Consider the following 22,185-nt stretch of genomic DNA (forward strand, 5'->3'; position numbering starts at 1 on the left):
AACACAGATTATAAACTCCTTTTAATACACACAGTTAACATTTACGTTGCTGTTCATTTACATTAAGACCATAATTGCTTTTCAGTACACAGAACGAAAAAAAAAATGTGATTTCAACATTTTCCAATCTTATTTTAAAAGTTCGGAAAATTTGGTATTTTTGAGTGCTAAAATATTTAAACCAAATGCAAAATGTTTGATCTGCACTCAGAAATAAAGAAAATCGTTATCAGATTAAAATGTAAACGTAATTGACATTCCTGCGATTTAAACAGAGATAGGATTACAAAACTATATTGTGATTCTCGAGATATTATAGCATTTTGCTCATTCACCTCTGCCTCGCTGCGTTGTGCGCCGCTAAGGTAATGTGTCATATTATGGTACTTTACTCAATTTAAGTGTAGAATATTACATCACAAATTAAACATAATTGCACTACTAATATCCACTTAAACAATATCCCGAACGCAACTCAGGCGAAAGAAAATCAAAAAACTACTAAACCTCGAACAATTTCACTTAAAAATATCTTTTTGTAAAGGGACGACAATATGCTGCATACCTTACAAGCGAATGTGGAAAAGCTTACCGAAAGCTCACATCTATTTGACATTGGTTTATTTACTTTTTGCATGGCGCACAACTCGGCGCATGGGACCCGGCGCGTAACTGGTGAGCCAGTATGCTAATTTTAGAAAAGAACCGCAATACTAAGCACAATAAAACTTAGCCTTTGCTCGTATTCGGTGCTGTTATTTATTTATTTAAGGCCTACATCAACAGACTACTTACACGCCCGTAACAAACCACTCAAAATTGAGTGAAAAACCACTCATTTTCAGAAAAAGTGGAACAACTCAAAAAATGATTAAACTGGACTTTACTCAATTTTGAGTAAACACTTCCTCCTGTCAGAAAATGATTCAAATCTACTCAATTTTACTAATGAATAATGAAATGCAAATGATTACATTTTACTCATTATTGCAAACTTTCTGGTTTGGAATGGTATCAATGAAATCTGTGATAAAACAGGGGAAAGGCGGCTTTGTCTGTGTTTTGTTTTATTATTGGCAGAGAGAGTTTTATACGACTAATTGTTCAAAAATAAAAATATATCAAATATATCAAAAATAAATCAAATATATATATAAATATATATTTTCTATGTTGGTGTTTTTTTTATCTAAAAAACCTCCCAGGCAATAACTAGAATGAACATTGTCAAAACCCTTTACTAGGTATTTTAGAAATTTTGTTCAATTTCTCAGTACTAAACCACATTTACTAGCATCTTCGCTTCTCCCTAGTGTACCTCAACAATTAGACGGTCTTCTTTTCACTAATGAACCTGCAAATATTCGATTTATTTCAAATTTTCAATAAAACAAAGTGAAGCTTGTTAAAAACGATCAAACTTGAGATTATATTATTGTTTTTTGATTCATAACAAACGATTAGTCGTCAAATTCTTCGGCTTCGGCTACCTCCTTGAATGACTTACCAAGCGGTTTACAGATAATTTCCACGAAATCATATAACATTCTCAACTGCTGTGGGACCGTTAATCCGAAAATGGAAAAACATTTCCATAGCCTGAACTGCATGTTCCACCTCCGCGATTTTCTGCCGTCGTAGCTCCAATTTACTACTCGTATTTATATTATGGACGAGGCGATAATGGTTCTTCAGTTCCGAAATGTATCCGTCAACTAATTGACCACATTCCGGTAAATGACAGCGGAATCCTTATTTAAAACATTACTTAATTATTTGAATATATATTTAGGTATATTTAGTAAGAAGCTTACCTCTATGGAGTTTCATAACCTCCGTGTCCACCGTTTTCGACAAACGATCCATTTTTGAAGAAATTACGCACTTAGTTCACTAAAATTTATACTAAATCGAGGTTTAAGTTCGGAAATAATTCAATTTCACGTCTTAATGGCGTCGGCAATTTTCACTCAAAATCGAATGAAGTCATTTCAATAGATATATGATTACATTTTGCTCAATTTGCTAAAAATGTTTTAGTCGTGTTTTGACGTATTGCATACTTTTCCGTATTGCATAAATTGAGTAACATTCAACGGGCGTGTATGTCCTAATGAAGGTAATAAAAAAAATATAAGTATATATATCGTCAAAAACTTAGAAAAACCCAAATTTATCCACTAGTGGTGATTATGCCTTTCTCGATTCAATGTGTTGAATTCGAATTAGTATGATAAATGCAACGTAAATTGCCTACATTTTGGCGGTTAAAAGCTTTGATGCGATTATATCACGCTACTTAAGAATTACTCAACTATGAGAGTAATGGATTGCGTCACGGCTAAATTGATTAATGACTTAAAGTGTGTATTTGTTAAAAGAAAAATAGAAATATTATTCAAACCGAATGACTTATTAACAAACAAAAACAATAGTGTCCAACTAGGAAAGTTTCTCCGTCGAATGAAACTAGTTGCACTCGAATCGGTCAAGTCCTTCTATATGAAACGTGTTTAACATTAAAAAATTCCCGGGGCTACACACATCCACACACACACAGACGGACATTTACTCAGTTTTTCGAGCTGAGTCGATTGGTATACACTGAGGAAAATAGACGTATGATTTTCAATCAAACGCCTTATGAAAATTTGCCACAAGGAATCGGTATGAATTTCAATATGTTGCCTTACACACTTAATTTTTTTCGCCGAGGCCGGCAAAATAAATTACCGAGAATCCAACAGCTGATATATCGGTAAAAATCTCGGTGAAAGTTCAGATTACCGATCGGTCGTAAAATGTGAGTAACCACCCATCTGTCAAAAATTACCGATCCGTTCGGTAGTTCAATGCCGAATAGATCGGTAATGTGTTTTACTGAAATTCAGTGAATAAATAAATTTTGTTTGCTTTCAGATAGACCAAAATAAAAAATTAAAAGCATCAATTCACATGAAAAATAAATATATTTCAGGCGTTTTTGTTGCTGTCCATATTTAAAAATTGAAACAATTTTGGTAATGCGAAAATATCTTTTAAAATTTTGATTCAGTAGGAAATTTATGCGTTTTGCGCGCAATTTACGTGGTCATGGCAGCCATCTAACAGCATCATTCCGCGATACCACATATCTCTGTTGCAACATGTATATTATGCTTAGGCCGACCTCAGAAGTTTTTCGTGCGTGGAAGTCGAATTTTGTCCATCTTTCAATGACTATGACAATTGATTGTATTATGAACTTTCTGAAAATATATATACATACATCAATTTAATTATTTTTAGTATTGAAGTTAGCTTATAATGTTGTTTGAATTGGTTTATATTGGTATAAATAAAAAAAATTAACTGAAGATAAAATGCTTACCAACACGGTTAGATGACTTTACCCATTAATGGGTACTATGTTATTGTTGATATTATTCCCACCGTGAAAAATTCACCCATTTTCTTGAAAAAGCGCCACTACCCATTTTAATGGGTAGTGGCGCTTTTTCAAGAAAATGGGTGAATTTTTCACGGTGGGAATAATATCAACAATAACATAGTACCCATTAATGGGTAAAGTCATCTAACCGTAAAGAGAACAGAAGATGGTCACGTGTTTTCTGTGATAGATCGCGATAGAAGTTTATACTTTTGACAGTTGAGTTTGCCGAAATTCGGGTAAATTCCGGATTACCGATATCTATGGCAAACTTGACTGCCGAGTTTCAGTAACTTGTGTAAACGTCACATTTATTAACGAGATATCAGTTAAAATTAACTTTAACGATCACGTTCGTCACTTTATTTTGCCGAGAAAAAAATTGTCGGTTAAGTGTGTATGAATGATAATGTTCATTTTAAAAAAAGTGAAGTGCGGCAGACTGGATTCGAACCATGGACGTCGGGGTTGGGAGGCCGGTATGTAGCCACACGCCCATCAACGCTTGAATAGCCGGGAGGGTAACTGCGTATAAGAAGCACTGATGGTGGAATAATCAATCGAATATTCATAAGGCGCCGGTTATGAATTTCGATAGTCCAGTTCGCTGAGTGTATAACACTATGGGTCTCCGAGCCTTCTATCAAAATTTGGCTTTTGGAGTGAAATTATAGCCTTCTGGTACAACTTTGTTGTACGAGAAAGGCAAAAATGGACACAAACACTAAAACAGCTATCTATTGCGATGTGAAAAATTCTTTGAATCTTCGACGCAGCGTCTGACGAGGCAGGTTGAAGTCGAATATTGTAGAAACCCTGTTGAATATACGCTGTAATCCTTCAATACTACCGTTCATACTGTAGTTAGTCCGACGAAATGGCACTCTTAACATAGCGTTATTGCGAAGTGTTCTCGGCTGTACGTTAATATTAATCTGTTCCAAAATGTCACTACAATCTATTCGGCCTTGCAAAACGTCCAGCTCGTCCAAGTACAGCTCGAGCGGTGTTACGGCGTTCTCTTAGCGGCTCCAGATCGATAAGCCGACAGCGGCTTTCATAACTTGGCAGGCGTAATGGATCTCTCCACGGTAGTCTACGCAGAGCAAATCGTAGGAAGCGTCGTTGCACGGACTCAATTCGTTCGGCACCGTTCGTATAATTGGGATTCCAAACGGCGGAGCAATACTCCAGTATCGACCGCACCAGTGAGCAATACAAAGACTTTAGACAGTAAATGTCAGAAAATTCTTTACCCATCCGAAAGATGAAGCCCAGGGTTTTAAAAGCCTTACCTACAACGTATGAGATATACATTTTGTACCTCAGCTGGGAATCCAAAATTACGCCTAAGTCTTTGACATGACTCAGACGTTCTATGCTGGTGTTCAATAGCGTGTAGTCGAATCTAACGGGATATTTAATCCGAGAAAAAGTGATCATCGAGCATTTCGCCGGATTGACTATCATACGGTTGACGTTGCACCAATTGGCAAAGGATTATATCTGACGTTGAAGGAAATAGTGTTGGTCATAAGAAGGAACCCCTCACAAAGAATTCCCTGTCACTCCACGGCAGGCTACTGACTGATACTTCTGCCAGTAGCTGCAGTTCTCTTTATTCAACAATAGGTATCTACAATACATTCATAACAATATTCCTTAATCTACCCAAGAGCAACTACAACTAACCGGCGCCCGCTTCTTATCCATCTTCGATCTACATCGAAGCGTCGCACACTACCTGATATTCCAACACTCCTCCTTATTTAGTGTGCACGCCTCGCAACTCTCCTGGCTCCTTCTAACACCGAGCCTCCCGTCCAGAGCTTCTCCTCGCCGAACAATTCCTCCTGGCCCAATCCGTTGCCCATACAAATGGCCTCTATCCAACGTTTGCACAGCACCCTCTATTGACCAGCTCCTGAATGTTCCGACGCTCCTGCTGACCAGCCAGCATCCCACCGAACGTTCCAACCTCCTGATGAATGAATTCCGTCCGGCGCTACCCAAGACTTACGTGGCTGATCCATGATCCCACTGCGCCACGCGACTTATGCGGCCGATCCATGATCCCACTGCGATAACGTCGACGGCCATAACATCCCACTAAGATGGAGAACGGGAATCGTTCCTGGGCCCATAACCTGTGGGCCATAGGAAGGGAACCCCCTCATAAAGAATAACAACTAGAGTTCCCTCTCTACACCACGGCAGGCTACTGACTGATAATTCTGCCAGCAGCTGTAGTTCTCTTTATTCAACAATAGGTATATACAATACATCCATAACAATATTCCTTAATCTACCCAAGAGCAACTACAACCAACTGGCGCCTGCTTCCTTCCTATCCTGCCGAGGCTGCACTTGTTTACAACCGCTGAACAGGCCTGCAAGTCCGAAGCTGTCACTTTCATAGAAGAACTGTCAATTGACGGTAAAATCAGCTGATTTTAAACGTCTCGTGAAAAGGCCTATGAAGAGTATACACGGAAGAAATAAACTACCCAATAGTGAGTTTAATTCACCCAACCTCGAACATCCGTACGGGAAGCCAAAATTGAGTAAGTAGGGTCGAAGTAGTTTGCCTTTACTTCCATGTTAAAAAAGTACCCAACGGAAAATTTATTGACCCAAATTTAAGTTTAATTCACTCAATAGGAGATCGTCAGTTGCATTCTAGCAAAAATTCCGCTTGAGGCCCTTCCTAAATATTTTAACAACAGCCACTACACCTGATGGTATAATTGCAATATTTCCATTATCAGGCGACAGGTGGTGTTGCTGTGTGTTTGTATCAATGTAATTTTGCATATACACTAGTGACATCTGCTGTTCGATATCGTAAGCTTTCAATGTTCCTTCCACACACACGAGGTGGAGAACAGTCTTGAAAAAAATGAAAGTATACAGCTAGAATTTAGTATGGAGGTACAATGAAATCTCTTTTATTGTTTAGAACTGTAAAACAAGTCGTGGGAACAAAAAATCTAAAAATTATTTGTTGCTTTTTGACCTATGTTTCATATTGATGCGATGCGTAGTTAATGAGAACGGATGATTTGTCCATACAAGGAAATTTATTTTACTTTAAATGTTGTGGCGCCATCTCGTTCAAACAGCACCCTTGTCTTTGCCTTATTTCGACCTCAGGTAATAAAACTCAAAATTGGCTTCCCGTATTGAACTGGCGTTGTTGGATTGTTTGGCTCTTTTGTTTTTGACAACAAAAGAAAGAGTGGATGAAAGAGAAGAGAAGAAATAACTCAAAAGTAAGTTTAAAAATACTCAATTTTGGGTACTTTTTTTCTTCCGTGTAAGTATTTTCGAATGGTTTTTGCCATAACATATAAGGTTATTTTTTACGTGTATGCGGGAACCCACTTTTAGGTAGTTTTGGGTTTTAGTGTTACGTATTAATGTTTTGAATTTTATCTGAGTGTATGAACATACATAAACCATTTAATTCTCTGTGGGGTTATGCGTACTGTCACATGACTAAAATTATTGACATTTTCTCCACCATCTCGGTCAGTCGTCGCGTAGTCTTGTGATCAGTTTTGGGAAAACTTGTGGAAATTCGCAAAAACTTGGTGCATTTTCATCTCCCGGGCAGTAAAAGCTACTCTCCGATTCGCCAAGATGCCAATCTGCGGACCAAAACTGTCGCTCTGCGGCCTGATCGTTTCCGTCTGGGGTATTATCCAGCTGGTGAGTATTTCTGTCGGTCCGATAAGAGAGGATCCAGCAGATGAATCATTGATTTTTTTTATGTTGTATCCTTGGGATCGACTATCCTGGATGTAATCGATTGTCCTTTCGTCTTTTCAGCTCTTGATGGGAGTCTTCTACTACATCCACAGTGTGGCTCTGATTGAGGATCTTCCGTTGGAAGAGCATTATAGCACTCCGCAGGAGTTCTACGCGGCAGCTGATCGAGCCTACAGTCAGGTGATTATTATCGAGTGGCTTATTATTATGGCTTCATTTTGGTTATTTCTGTTATCGACTGTTCAGTATATCTTTAATGGCACGGATACTTCGAATTCAATTAAATTATTTCTATAGGTTCACACACCTGGTAGCGGGAAAGATCCATATACAAATTTTTCGTTACATATTAGAAGTCAAGTTCCCTAAAATCTTTTCCATATATTCTACTAATTTGTAACTTAATTTGAACAATGGCCATTCTGTTCTATTTTCTGTGGATAATAAACTCCCCAAAGCACTTTTGCAGCTCCGTGACGTTTCTAAGTCAAATTACATTTTTAGCACTCGTGTATAAGACAAACACGTTAATGTTTTTCAACCATGTTCGCACTATGAACTAAATAACATGCTTCTTTGCTTAATCCTTTGAAAAAAAAAACCAGAACGGAAGCAAAAACCTATTCAAATTATCGACAAAATTGCCAAATGACATGTTTCATCCGCATCTATTATTATCCACAGGAAAGTTGAGGAAATTTTCTCTTTCCCTTTATTGAACAATCTTGATGTTTCGGGAACAGTAGGTTGTTGATACAAAATTTCCTATATACCGGAATGGGGCAACTATCGTAAATAAAGCTTACGGGGAATAGTATCTCTTATTCAGTTGCTGGATGGCAGAATCGGTGCTGTTGGAGCCACAATTTCTTCGTGAATAAATGCTCGATCATTCAGGTCCGGGTCCGATTTATTATTTGTTTAGAGTCCCACAACCCAAAAATCTGTAAAACTTCTAATTGCTTGCGGAAACTTCAAAGCATTGTTGAACATCTCATGTTGATTTGAAAAATGTATTGGACCCTCAGTATGCTAGACTGGTGCTTTAGCCAACTAAGCTACGAAGGACCTCCGTCGGCCTTCGCAACTTAGCGGGAATCTCGAGCTCATTCAGTAGCCACTAAGTTGCGAAGGCCAATGACTAAGGTCCTTCGTAGCTTAGTTGATTAAAAGCACCAGTCTAGCGTACTAAGCGTCGTTGGTTCGAGTCCCACCGAAGGGAAACTGGTTACCTCCAATACATTGTTCAAATCAACATCTTCCACATAATGTACATATTCACATATGAGGTACAGCAATCTTAATGATAATTATTCGCTTCATCCTTTTGTCGTAGACCACAATATCGGGCCGATAGGCACGAATGAGCTTTAAGAAATTGTTTTCATGAACCAGAGAAAGGACATATTTGTAGTAGGTGACAAACTGGCCAACCAAATTGTGCTTTAAAGCAAGCTGTTGCTGCACAATCTTGACGATTTCGTTATGGCGACCGAGATAGGCTGAATTAGCTAAGGGTGAACACCCAGAGATAGGTCTTCGTTGCAATTATCCGATCCTGTATGGCACCCATGATTCCTTTTGTTTCTTAGAAAAGTTTACCCCGCACCAGCAACGTTTTCGGCGCCGTTTTGTCGATATATTCCAGCTCCAGTTCATGGGGATGCGTCTCATGAAACTTTTTCTGCTTTCACGAGACGATCATCTTGTCGACAGATTCGATGTCTCCTGCGCCAAATGCAGGGCACTGCATCCATGATCAGACTCACGCGGACTGCAGAAACTGGCGAAGCTTCTCCATAGATTCCGCATCAGTTTCAAAAAGATGGTGTGCATGTGAGTTAAGGTGGCTCAAAAAACACTTTTTCAATTTTTTGATGGGCCGCCCTTTTATTCGGTTCTATTTGGTGCCCTGATGCTCTGGATAAAATTCCAAATCGGTCAACGTTTGGGCGGTGCTAAACTTCCAACGAGTTGGGAAAATGTATGCAGAAACATCGAAAAACAGCAATTTTCAGTTGGACGGCATAATTTACAACGAAGAATCATGAGTTTAAGTTAAGGTGTTAAATCCTGGAGAATTATAATTAAAATTCCAGAGAATGTATAATTTTTAGTTTTTAACATTTGTTTGGATAACACTGTGTGTTGAAATTTACTAAGAATAAGTTTGAAAAGCATTTTACCTTTTACTATACAATTGCATTTTTGATATTTTTCAGAACGCCTATAACTGTTGGATTGCGGCATGTATCTATGTGCTCACTTTGGTATTCTCCGGTCAGCAGTTCTACGCCAATAGTCGCTCAACTGTTGCTTAAATCAACGGCAATGGCCCAATCAGTCAAACCACCTTATTAATTACATCCAGAATTGTAAATATTTTCTTACCACAAGTAATTAAAATGTTTTTCTCATAAAAACCACTATTCAAAGCGCAAATGGGAGCCACATTCCTTCTGTTTTACCTTATTTGTGGAGGTTTTGTTTTGCTTTGAATAAATCCAGTATGGTTTTTGCTTTTATTATGTTATTGTAACTGCGAAAGACGTCATGTAGATTACGCAATAAAGGGCAAATATATGAAGATTCGTTTAGTTTACATTTCTGTGAAATGTTTGTTTTTTGTCTAATATATCACAAATTCCGTAAATGTTGTAACTTGGTTGGAATCTTATACTTATACAGGGTCTCGACTTCATGGGAAAGTCAGGGAATTTCAATTCGGACCTGGAATGTCAGTAAAAGTCAGGGAATTTTGATTGAGGTCAGGGAAAAATATCACAAACCAAGGGGTGTCTCACAGCTATCGATGGCAGCAAATTTCAATCGAAATAAAGTCGATTTGTTTTGATGTTTATGCAATGGTACTATTTAATCAAATTTGCAACACACCTTCTGCGACACTGAACTGTAATTTTTATCCAAGCAATCGTGGATTTCACTTGTTACCAATGACATCAATCGAATTGTTTTTTCATCAACAAATAAATTTCATCATGAGGATGAGATCTGAATTTGCCATTATTATATAAATTAGATTAATAATTATTGCAGAGTAAAAACTAGGTCTGATGGGTTTAACTGTTAGTAATGGAATGAAAATTTTATTTAGGTCTATAACAAACTTCCGTTTCTATGATAATCATGGGTTACTTGATCACCAACACTCCTCCCTAATCCATGATTCCTAGAAGAAGCTTCTGATTAATGATTCCAGCTTGAACTAAGGGTTTCGTGAATCCATCTGCGATCTGTTGTTTGGTATTGACATAATTAACTACCACCGCTCCACTATTGATTGCTTCATGGACAAAATGATATCGGATGTCGACGTGTTTAGTTCTAGGATTATAAGAGCCATTTTTGGCAATGCAAATAGCAGATTGATTATCACACAAAATCTGTATAACAATCTCATCAAATAATTGTTGCAGCAAGTTCCTCCACCATATCGCTTCCTGAATTGTTCTCGATAACGCCATGTATTCTGCTTCACACGATGACAAAGCTACCGTTGGCTGTTTCTTCACATTCCAAGAAACGGCGCCACCTTGAAGTATGAATACATAGCCCGTTGTTGATCGTCGTGTGTCAGTATCTCCTCCCCAATCTGCGTCGGTATAACCAATAATTTTCTCGTTGTCGTTCTTGCTGTAGCTAAGTCTATTGCTTGCCGTACCCTTCAGATATCGGAAAATCCTCTTCACTACCTCCCAATGCTTGTGTCCTGGATTACTGCTGTACTGGCTAACTGCATTCACTGCATAAGCGATATCAGGACGCGTTGCCTGCGCGATGTATTTTAGACATCCAACCGCTTCTTTGTATGGAACATTCTTCATAACCTCAGCCTCTTCCGCGTTTTGTGGTGACATTGACTTGTCCAAACGATTGCTTGATTCAAATGTAGTAGCGACAGGATGGCAGCTTTTCATGTTAAACCTTTCCAATACGTCATTAATATAACTTTCTTGATCGAGAGATAGACAACTACGATCATGGTTTCGTTTGATTCTAAGTCCAAGACAAAACTTTACACAGCCCAAATCCTTCATCTTGAACCGTGAACAAAGGAATTTCTTCAACCGTTTGTTTAGTTTTGAATTGTTTGTGAAAATTAGGAAGTCATCTACATAGATTGTTACGAACAACATTGTTTTTCCATCGTGCATGTAGTACAGACAAGGATCCACCTTTGATTGTTCTAGCCCAAACTCGCAAAGCGCCTTATTCAGTTGTTGGTTCCATATACGACTCGATTGCTTCAGACCATATAGCGCTTTAAGAAGTCTACATACTTTTGTCCTGTCCGCCACAAACCCTTCTGGTTGCTGCATGTAGATTGCTTCGTCTTCAAGTTTTCCTTGCAAAAAGGCTGTAACAGCGTCCATTTGGTCAACCTCCAAATCGAATTTTGTCGCCAGCGCCATCAAGAATCTTATTGTCGAGTAACGAACTACCGGTGAATAGACCTCATCGTAGTCGATTCCTGGCCGTTGTGAACATCCTTTTACAACTAAACGAGCCTTGTACCTTTCTATACTTCCATCAGCTCCACGTTTCGTTTTATAAACCCATTTGCTTTTTATTGCCTTGGCACCTTCCGGTAAGTCCACAAGTTCCCATGTTTGGTTGGTTTCCATTGCACCGATTTCATCTCGCATAGCTGCCAGCCACATCTCACGGTCTGGCCTATTCAACGCCTCATTATAGGTAATTGGATCATCCTTCTTTTCGAAAATCGAACGCTCAGCACCTCTTGTACCGTTTGTAGTGGACTGTTGGAAAACGTTTTGGCCAGTATACGTACTGTACATAAAAAAATCTTTATACTTGCCAGGGAGTTGGCGCTCCCGACCGCTGCGCCTTGACCCATGTTGCACATCAACTGGTCTGTCTAGTTGCGGTGGGAGCGCGATTTCATCATCCGTATCTTCAAACGCACTTTCGAAACTACTGCTTTCATTTGCTAATACAACGCCATCCATCTCACCTTCGATTTGTTCAGAGTTCAGCATATCATTGTGTTCATGCTGTTCTGTGTCCGGCAAACCATCACACACTTTACGATTAATTTCCTCGGAAAACTCTATCTCTAGAAATTCTACTTGCGGTTGCTCAGATGTCACTGCAACGTTCCGGCCCTCATCTATAATTTTTACATCTCGGCTGATAACGATACTACGATTCTCTGGATTATACAGCCTATAGCCCTTCGTATCTTCTGCATATCCAACAAAAACGCATTTTATTGATTTCGAATCAAGCTTCTTTCTTTTTTGCTTTGGTATGTGCATCATTGCTATGGATCCAAAAATCTTCAGGTGCCCTATAAATTGTTTCTTTCCTGTCCATGCTTCTTCTTGTGTTTCTCCGTCCAAGGACCGTGTCGGACTTCGGACTTGTATACTGCTGTCTTCACTGCCTCAGCCCAGAACTTCTTTGATAACTTCGCATCGTTTAACATACATCTTGCTTTCTCAAGTATTGTCCGATTCATGCGTTCAGCAACGCCATTCTGCTCTGGTGTATACGGACAAGATTTTTGATGTCTTATTCCGTCTCGCTTCAGACTTGCTTCAAATCTTGCATTAACATATTCACGGCCATTATCACTGCGTAAAATTTTCAATTTATAACCAGATTGCCGTTCTGCCATAGCTTTGAAATTATTGTATGCTTCCATCGCTTCATCCTTCGTTTTAAGTGTATAAATGAACACCTTTCTTGTAGCATCATCAATGAAACTGACGAAAAATCGACTTCCTGCTAACGATGGTACTTCAAACGGTCCGCAAAGATCTGTATGGACCAGTTCCAAAGGCTTCTGTGCTCTTGAAATGCTTTTCGGAAACACGTCACGAGCTTGTTTGCCTTGTAAACATACAATATACAACGATATCACTACACACGAATGCCTTCTGCATACAATAATTCAGCCGATATAAACCATTTTTAGCTGTTCCAGATGCAAAAACTACTCCGCTTTCAGTCAGGACCTGACAGTCCTTTGCTGTGAACACTACTGTAAATCCTTTGCTGCAGATTTTACTAACGGATAGCAAATTGGCCGCCAGCTCTGGTACTTCTAACACATCCTGTACGTCTATCGGGCCTTCGAGGCAATTCAAGTTAACGACACCCTTGACATTTGCCGACATGCTGCTCTTATTTGCTGTCCCGACCTTATATGAAACCTCTTCCACATCTTGAAAACTTGATCCAGATCTGGCCATATGACAAGTGGCACCTGAGTCAAAATACCACTCATCTTGATCCACGTTACCCACTGCTAAGACTGCACACATTGCTCGACTCTTTTTTCTTTTTTTTTTATATCCCATGTTTCTCCGGACAATTCACCGCGTAATGGCCAATCTTGTGACAATTGTAGCACGATATATTCTTCTGTTTGTTAAAACTACCGCCATGTCTTCGTTGATTCTGTTCTCCTCCGCTATAGAAAGCTCCTTCATCGTTACTGCTTCGAGGTCCATGTTTTATCTTGACATCTTGCAAAATTTTAGATTCAACCGCATCAGCTCTGAGTGCTTGTCCAGATGCTTCCAAGCCCATCACCATGGGCGCATAAAACTTCGGCAATCCCATTGGAAGTAGTAAGGCCAACCATTCATCCGCCACAGGAAAATTAATTTCTGCCAACTTGTGACTTGTCGAAAATAAAGCATCTACGTAAGCTTCCGTACTATCAAAATTTTCAAGACGTATACTGCCGTGAATCGCATATTTGTCCCATATGAATAGGAAACCCAGCAGAGATGGGACAGATATGCGATTCACGGCAGTATAGTAGTTAGTTGCTGCAACAGTCCAATTCTTCGCTAAATGCCATCGTCTTGAAAAGCAGTTTTGAACTTGTTCCATGCTTCTTGCTCGTTCTTCGCATCCATCACCAGGCTGTAGTTCACTTTTTCGATGCCTAGACATATCGTTGATAGTGCTCTCATCTGGACTTCTTCATCTACAACTTCACCTTGCTTCGGCATCACTGCGCACCAAGTACCTTCCCGTATTAGAGTTATCTTCATGGCGAAGGCCCACGAAACGTAATTATCCCGGCCTTTGAGCTTTTCGATCGCTAGAGCTACGCTGCTTCCGTTTACTACACGAACTGTTCTCTGATCCGAAGAACCTCCTGTTCTTGATCCTGATGAACTTGAATTGCTCGTAGTGTCCTCCGATCCACCGCTTCTACCACCAGAAATCATTTTCGTTTCTTTTCTAGGAGCTAAGTAAAACTACTTCTTTCGAGCTCTACAATGAACCTTGAACTCTCAGTTTTCCTGGGCCCATAACCTATTGCAGAGTAAAAACTAGGTCTGATGGGTTTAACTGTTAGTAATGGAATGAAAATTTTATTTAGGTCTATAACAAACTTCCGTTTCTATGATAATCATGGGTTACTTGATCACCAACAATAATAAACTGTTTTTTATTTTAGGTTCTTAAAATATGCTTCAGGACGATACCATCTGTAGCTCGATCTCTAGATTAGATGACCCATGAGAAAATCCTGTTCCCAGTGTTGAACATATTTTTAGTGCAAATAGAAACTAAGTTTTTGCAACTGCGGGGTCGTAATATGATATTTTATTGTCCTCAGACTAATAAGTTAATTGAAGCACAACTTTCACATTATTTTGCCTCATTATTTATCTATATTCGGCAGCATTTTTGTACAATAGCTCGTATGCTTTGCTCGTTTACGAGAATTAATAACTGATATTCTGTTACGAGGTTCCCGTGTACAAACGCTTGAGTAGTAGCTTCCATTTCCTAAACTACTGCTATGCTACTCGAAAATTAATTTTAATTTCGGATTACTCAAGGATCACGAATCGTTTGTTTTCAGTTCAGTTCAATCTGAGAGTAATGTGGTAAAAGTCTGCTCATCGTACTTCAAACTACGAGTTGGGGCGGGTTTTTCTAATAAATTTCGCGTATTGAATTAATTCACTCAACTACCCGATAGTTAATAATGTGAGGTGGCTTCTGTTCTTATAGGGAGAAAAATTGTGTGGAGCAGCAGTAGATGAACTCCAAAAGCAGCAACGTATCAGGGCTGGACTAAATTGCTAAAAAAAAAGTACACCGCACATATGTAAAGCATCACTTTTCTAGGCCTCTGGGTTGCAGGTTACGACGTCTATGATATGACCATCAGATAGAATTCACGTATCCTGAAAAACAAAGTAAATGCCCGGGTTGTTCCATTATTTTAACAGGTAGATTATACCTACCTGTTTAACAAATTCGAATTCGTCTCTATACTTGTGCAGGCGTCGTCATATTTTAACAATCATTGTCACTGTTCAATTTGACAGATGCTAAAATCACAGACAAACAGACATAACACATTGAACATTCACTCATCAAATTCATCGTCGTTCAAACACTAACGGCATCTGTTGATTTCAGTTAGTTGGGCAAATCACGAACCAGATGGCGGTAGTGACCAAACGTCAAACTAGAGCAAATCCGATGCGAGCGCCACGAGTGATCGATTGGCCAACTAATAATTATTTGAATTGACCAGTAAATCAGTGAACGATGCAAATTTGACGAGTGTTATGTCTGTTTGTCTGTGCTAAAATCGTTGCGTTGCTAAAATCAACTTTTGAGTCTAAATAGTTTTGATTTACATCGAAATAAAGTCACTTCGGTTGCTTGGTTAATTTTCAGCAAATAAATTCAATTTTATCTATGTGAGACACCCCTTGTCACAAACCCAATACTGAAAATTCATAGAGATTTTTTTTAATTCAAGCTATAAAGCTTATTTATCTAGACTAAAAGTTTACTCGGGGCCCATTCCATGTGCCCCATGGTAATCTATTTTGTTTCTATTAATCTCTATTTTAGATCAATAATGCTTTTCTAATCTTCCGATCGATTGCATCTTATAGTGCATATACTCCTGTATATACACGATTGTGATGCATCACCTGTGCTAAATGTACACATTCATTCATTTTATTTAGTCTACATCTAAACAGATAACACTGAATCAACAATTTGACGCCACAATACACGGTTCGAGGCCGCATCTCTCCATCCTCGAATACGCCCCACGCTTGCCAAGTCGTTTTACACCTGGTCTGCCCATCTCGCTCGCTGCGCTCCACGTCGTCTCGTACCTGCCGGATCGGATGCGAACACTATCTTTGCAGGGTTGCTGTCCGGCATTCTTGCAGCATGCCCTGTCCATCGTACCTTTCCGGCTTTAGCTACCTTCTGGATACTGGGTTCGCCGTAGAGCTGAGCGAGCTCATGGTTCATTCTTCGTCGCCACACACCGTCTTCTTGCACACCGTCAAAGATGGTCCTAAACATCCGTCTCTCGAATGAGTTCTTGCAAGTCATCCTCGAGCATTGTCCATGTTTCATGTCCGTAGAGGACAACCGGTCTTATTGGCGTCTTGTACATGACACATTTGGTGCGGTGGCGAATCTTTTTTGACCGCAGTTTCTTCTGGAGCCCGTAGTTGGCCTGACTTCCACAGATGATGCGTCTTCGTATTTCATCAGCCGTTAGCCGTTAGCAAGGATCCAAGGTAGACGAATTTTTCGACCACCTCAAAGGTATTCCCATCTATCGTTGCTTGGGTGGGTTTAGTGGGTCCGGCGTTTCGTCAACCCCACTCCCTGAGTGATAATTTCAGGTGTCTGTTTGCAGATTTGCCTTCATCCCTCTATAAAAAAATGACTTCTTTCCTTCCGGGTGCCCATAACAGAGAAACAAGGTTAGAAGTAGGTTTATTTGGAGTAACGTATAACTTGGTTGGTACAGAAAAACGAACCAGCATGAGGGAAAATTTTCAATTTTATACCCTCTGGTTGTTGTTGCTACGCTGCCCATGATTTCATAGTTGTCGTAACAACCATTGCACTTTCGCTTGTATTTCGAATAAGTTAGGGACAAACATTGCAAATTTAAATCGGTTCAACCTGCAAGCACTTAAATAAGGTTTCGTATGGATGTTACAGCGGTTGAATTAACAAAAAAAAAACTCGTAATAAGTCAAATTCGTTGAAATTTCTAATGGTAGATACGTCAACTATGAAATCATGGGCGTATGGCCACCTTGATGGTTCGGTTGTTTGTTGAAATCCTGACAACGACGTTCAACCGGGATTACGTGTTTCTAGATAACGGCACAGCTGTCCCTTTTCCTTACAGTCAATATTCATTATATTGATTTTTATGTGCAGAAAATTATAACCTTAAGTTCTTTCTTTACACGGGTGGTTTTTAGTCGATTAAGACCATACGCGTTAATAAAACTATGAGTTAAACCAATGAAAAAAAATCACAAAAAATCAAAGAAAATTTAGGTCGTATTCAAAAAGCTGTGAAAAATCAAGGACACCGGGAAATTAAAGAATACCAACCGTGTAAAAAAATATTAGGTGTACATCTGTTAAATAATGCATTGAGAACATAAGTATTTTGACGTTAGGGATTCATCATGGCATTTTTCGTATACTGCCGTCATAGGCATATTGTTGTTCCATGTTTGCTGGGATTTCCTATGTGTATGGGACAGTTATGCGCATAACGGCAGTATAAGTGCCACTTGAAATGGAAAATCGCACTATTTTTTTTGTTCTATGTAAGTCTAGCTCATAAAACTTATCATCCGATTCATTTGGGTGTAGATGAAAGTCGGCTCACCGAGTACGCTGTTATCCGTTTAACGTCATTTTGCTTGTCGCCTACACACTAAATGTTCATACCGCAGTAATCTCCATGTGTGCCGGCCAATACGGTAGGCTTGCCACAAACAGATGCAGCGAATGACCATATTCTGGGGGCATGTCATATAAACAGTTATAAATTCTTCATCATTATGGGAAAGGTCATCGTACATATATCATAGTGCAATTCAGCTGTTATTCGAATGTGAATGAACAAAAAATTTATTGTAAATATTCTTTCAAGTTATGTAAATCTATAAAAGTTACAAGCATTTATTTTTGCAGAGTAATTGAACATAAAAATAGTTTTAAATAAAAATGTAACTATTTTGATCTGAAACAAAAATCTTTAGGGACTTCGTCAAACATAACTAAAACACGATAATTTATTCTCAACAACAAAGTGCATTCGGCGCCTGCGAACAACTGAACTCATACTAAATTAAATGGTATGTTTTACAGAACTTTTTAATATGACACATTTGCAGTTGCTCCACAAACACAAAAATAAAATCATAAAAACGCTCACAATTTCATTGTTTGCGAACACCAATCGACGACTAGAATATCCTTGCTTTGTGGGGTTGATAACGCGTATGAATTAATCTATACTTTGTTAAGCATTTTAGTTTTAGTATAATTATGACTTAATTGCTAAATGGTAAACCATTACTTGCTCGACTTTTCAACTTGTAAGGCATTTCTGTTCATTTTTATGGTAATTTAAGCAGCACACTTATTTAAAGAGCTACCTAATTCACTTAAACTAATACGTAGATCAAATTATGGGAACTGGACAACTATTGGGAAATGAATGAAAATAAATAGTTTCTAGCTCAACGAGAAATTGTTGACACTAAAGACGCATTTCCATGCAGAAGGTAGGCTTCAGTGACGAAGATAGATGCTTGACCATGTTATCTGTTGCTGCTGTTTGGGCAACTGAAACAAACAACTTAATGATCACGTGACGGTCTCTAAAATTTTCCCGCTAGCGTTATGGTGCATCCAGAGTTGTGGTGTTCGACCACCTGCTGCTTCAGCTGTATCACGTGCTGCTTCAGGCTGAAGACTATACTGTGTAGTTCGTTGTTCTGGGTTTTTAGGTCCTTTACCTTGTCCTCTAGTTTAGAAATGCGCTCGAGCTTCCGCTTGCGGCACTTTGAGGCGGCTACCCGATTTCGTAACCTCTTCCGTTCCAGTTTGATGCGTTCCTGATTCTCCATATCGATCGGGCTAACTGGAGACGATTGTGGGACAATCTGGGGCTCTTCTTTGATCACACCTGGGTAGGTATCTGTAGGGGTGAGCAGAGTATAAGGGAGAAATATCATTAATCACACCTTCACGTTCAAGGAGACAACTATCGCGATGTCGCGATGTGCCACTTACCGAGATCGGTGTAGGTGATGTCACCTCCACTCATCGTGTTATGAGTAGTGGTGGTGGCGGTAGACACAGCCGAGATCGCAGCAATTGCCGTGGATGCGTTGTTGTTGATGCTTTTGTTATTGTTGTTGTTGTTGATGTTCATCTTACTGATGTTATCTTTTTCGTGCATCGAGAGGAGAGCTTCATCGAAGCCTTTGGCAAATTGTTCCTGCTCGGTGGTAGCCTGTAAGCAAATAATTGGATTGTTGTACTAATGACAATATGGAACTATATAAATAATATGTTCCGATAGATTTCTCAGTTGAATATTTAACTGAAAAGGCATTAAGAGCGTTCGTTTCTAACGGCTTAAACATTCCGAATCGCTTCCAGATTGAGCATATAATAGAACGATTGGAATTGAATGAAGTGGATAGAAGCATTGCTTATCAAGCCGGAAACGAATGCTCGATTAGGACATTAGAACAACAACCAAACACACTGGTGACATACGTGTAGATGGCCGTAGTCCGCCGCTTGAAACAACACTTTGGAGTAAATATAATATCAACAATATATTTTGCAATTAATCAGTAATTCTGTTCTAGATTGTTAAGTTGAGCAGGTTGACTAATTTAAAAACCCTTGTTTGAAGACCCGGTCTATTTTTATGGCTATTAAGTCTTGTACAAATATGCTTCGACACTCTACTAGGCGTCCTCACGACAGTTGGCAAAATCATTAGCCATGGTCGAAAAAAAAAAAGTTCTTCAGATCTTTTGTGGCTTTAGAAAGCTATTCTCGGGTACTTATTCAAAAGGACGTATGTGATTTTGTAAACAAAGATTTAAACGTCGATTTGTCCAATCTAATGACACTCCCACGCAAACCAACACCACCAACAGGTAGCCGAAGGCTTCCCCTGCCTGTCTGTAGTGATGGTTTGCGTGGGAGTGCCACCAGATTGGACAAATCGACGTTTGAATCTTTGTTTACAAAATCACATACGTCCTTTTGAATAAGTACCCGAGTATTACTTCGTTTGATCACGAAATTATTGGAGTAGAATCTCCGGTTAAGTTCTGTCGCAGTCGGGAGGGTTGGCGAGCTTCGGCACAATGTTTGTTTCCAGAGAGTTGCAGTTGTTTTTTTTTCTTACCGGCATCTCTAAACCATTTCTTTTGGGTGCTGTTAAAACACTGCTGACTTCTATTGACATTTCCGTATAACAATAATTGGTTATCACTATTCTTTTATGGGGTTCAAACCCATGACCCTTAGTATGCTAGACTAACGAACTAAACTACAAAGGACCTCCATTGACCTCCGCAATTTAGCGACTGATCGAAAACCATAAAAGTTCCCATTCTAAGAACATCCAAAATTGATTAAATAGTTTGAAAATTGGTAAAGCAAAGGAACCCTTCGGGTACCTCGGACCCGTTCTTAGTTTTAAAGTATACAATGCCGATAGATTAGATTTCAGGTTCTTAAAAGTATACAATGCCGATAGATTAGATTTCAGGTTCTGAGCCTCACCTTGCCAGGATAAAGTATGCTGCTAGGTGTTGGTGTTGGCAGAGCAGCACTGTTGGTGATAATTTTTTCCAGTTCCGGTGAGACGAGTTTTAGCACTTGCAGGTCCGGAGAAGTAATCACCGGAGGGGCGGTAACCGAGGCATTGAACCGTGCCTTCCGGCTTTTGTTGGCGTTCAGTTCCAATGTGGCGGGCCTTTTCAGATTATTTCCGGCGTTGATTTGGGCTTGCGTTGATACAGGAACATACTGCCCATTGCTATCTTCGTAGAATGACGATTCCATATTATTGCTGTTGGTGTTATTTCGCATTTTTCTTACAAGTTGCCTTTGAACAACTTATCACTTATGACGAACGAATGTATGCAGAGCTGCTTCGTCGGCCACTTGTTTGTTTTCTTCTTTCTATTACACCAATACTTCTTCAGCTTCGAATAAAGATTCTCTTATTGAAAAACTGACGGTCCGTTTTCAAGGCAAAATCATTGATAGAACCGCGTTTATTTATCACTTTATGCTTCGCCTTTAAGGTCACTTGACTTATTTGTCATTGATGTTCTTCGCTCACTTACGGTATCCATGCATCATTAATGTTTCAACTTCTATCACCATTGCAAACAGGGTGATTTTTGCTGATTTGTTCCACGATAACTAATTTATGTGCATGAAAAAAATCAATGGCTCACTTTGTACTTTGTCGATGACATAGTCCCGCATATCAAGTAGTCCGTGCGCACTAATACATCCGTAGCACGTGAAATAGCTAAATTTACGCCTCCTTTGTCACAACTGGTGTAATGCGTAAACAGTAAACTTCATTCGGGAAAGGTTTCGCAACTTGTGCTTATTTTACGTGTCTCATTTGAATCAACTTTCACGAACTTTTTGCACACAATGTCCACGGAGGAAACAAAATTATTTCCGTTTCGCAATTGCAAAGACAAACCACCACACATTCGCGACAATATGCGATTTGTTCCCAATCTTCTTTATGGGAATAACAACAACACCGTCAATGACATATTAGTAGAAACGAATACGAAAAGGAGAGAAAAAAAATTCAATCGATACAAGCCACACGACGTTCACTGCTAGAGGTTCGAAACGCGAATGAAGGCAAACACCGTACAACTGGCTGCTTTTCATGATTCATGTGGCTAAAAATAGCATTGGACGTCATTTTCCCGGTCGCTGATTGGCTGGTGCCGGTATGCTTGGACTGAATCGTTTCGTTCGTGTCTTGTCGTGTTTAGTTCGGTTGGTTCGTTTCATTATGACTGCGGGTACAAAATTGTGGTCAAGCAGCTAAACATTAATTTTCAACAAAATAAACATGTGCGGGTATCAAGAGTGGA

The 22,185-nt window shown here is 39.3% G+C and overlaps 2 protein-coding genes across 2 annotated transcripts; one reads left to right on the top strand and one right to left on the bottom strand.

Moving 5' to 3' along the window:
- Positions 1-6,936: 6,936 nt before the first annotated feature.
- LOC134215864 (ribonuclease kappa) lies at positions 6,937-9,803 on the top strand. Its single transcript, XM_062694960.1, has 3 exons — positions 6,937-7,141; positions 7,262-7,381; positions 9,424-9,803. The coding sequence occupies exons 1-3, from the start codon at positions 7,073-7,075 to the stop codon at positions 9,520-9,522; spliced, it is 288 nt and encodes a 95-aa protein (XP_062550944.1). The 5' UTR covers positions 6,937-7,072; the 3' UTR covers positions 9,523-9,803.
- An 8,307-nt stretch (positions 9,804-18,110) lies between these two features.
- LOC134211617 (transcription factor Jra) lies at positions 18,111-21,952 on the bottom strand. The gene is made up of 3 exons (XM_062688680.1): positions 20,834-21,952; positions 19,316-19,538; positions 18,111-19,220 (listed from the first exon to the last, which is right to left on the bottom strand). The coding sequence occupies exons 1-3, from the start codon at positions 21,140-21,142 to the stop codon at positions 18,901-18,903; spliced, it is 852 nt and encodes a 283-aa protein (XP_062544664.1). The 5' UTR covers positions 21,143-21,952; the 3' UTR covers positions 18,111-18,900.
- Positions 21,953-22,185: the final 233 nt, after the last annotated feature.

This window comes from Armigeres subalbatus, chromosome 2 (genome assembly GCF_024139115.2).
Source record: "Armigeres subalbatus isolate Guangzhou_Male chromosome 2, GZ_Asu_2, whole genome shotgun sequence".
Taxonomy (NCBI): Eukaryota; Metazoa; Arthropoda; class Insecta; order Diptera; family Culicidae; genus Armigeres; species Armigeres subalbatus.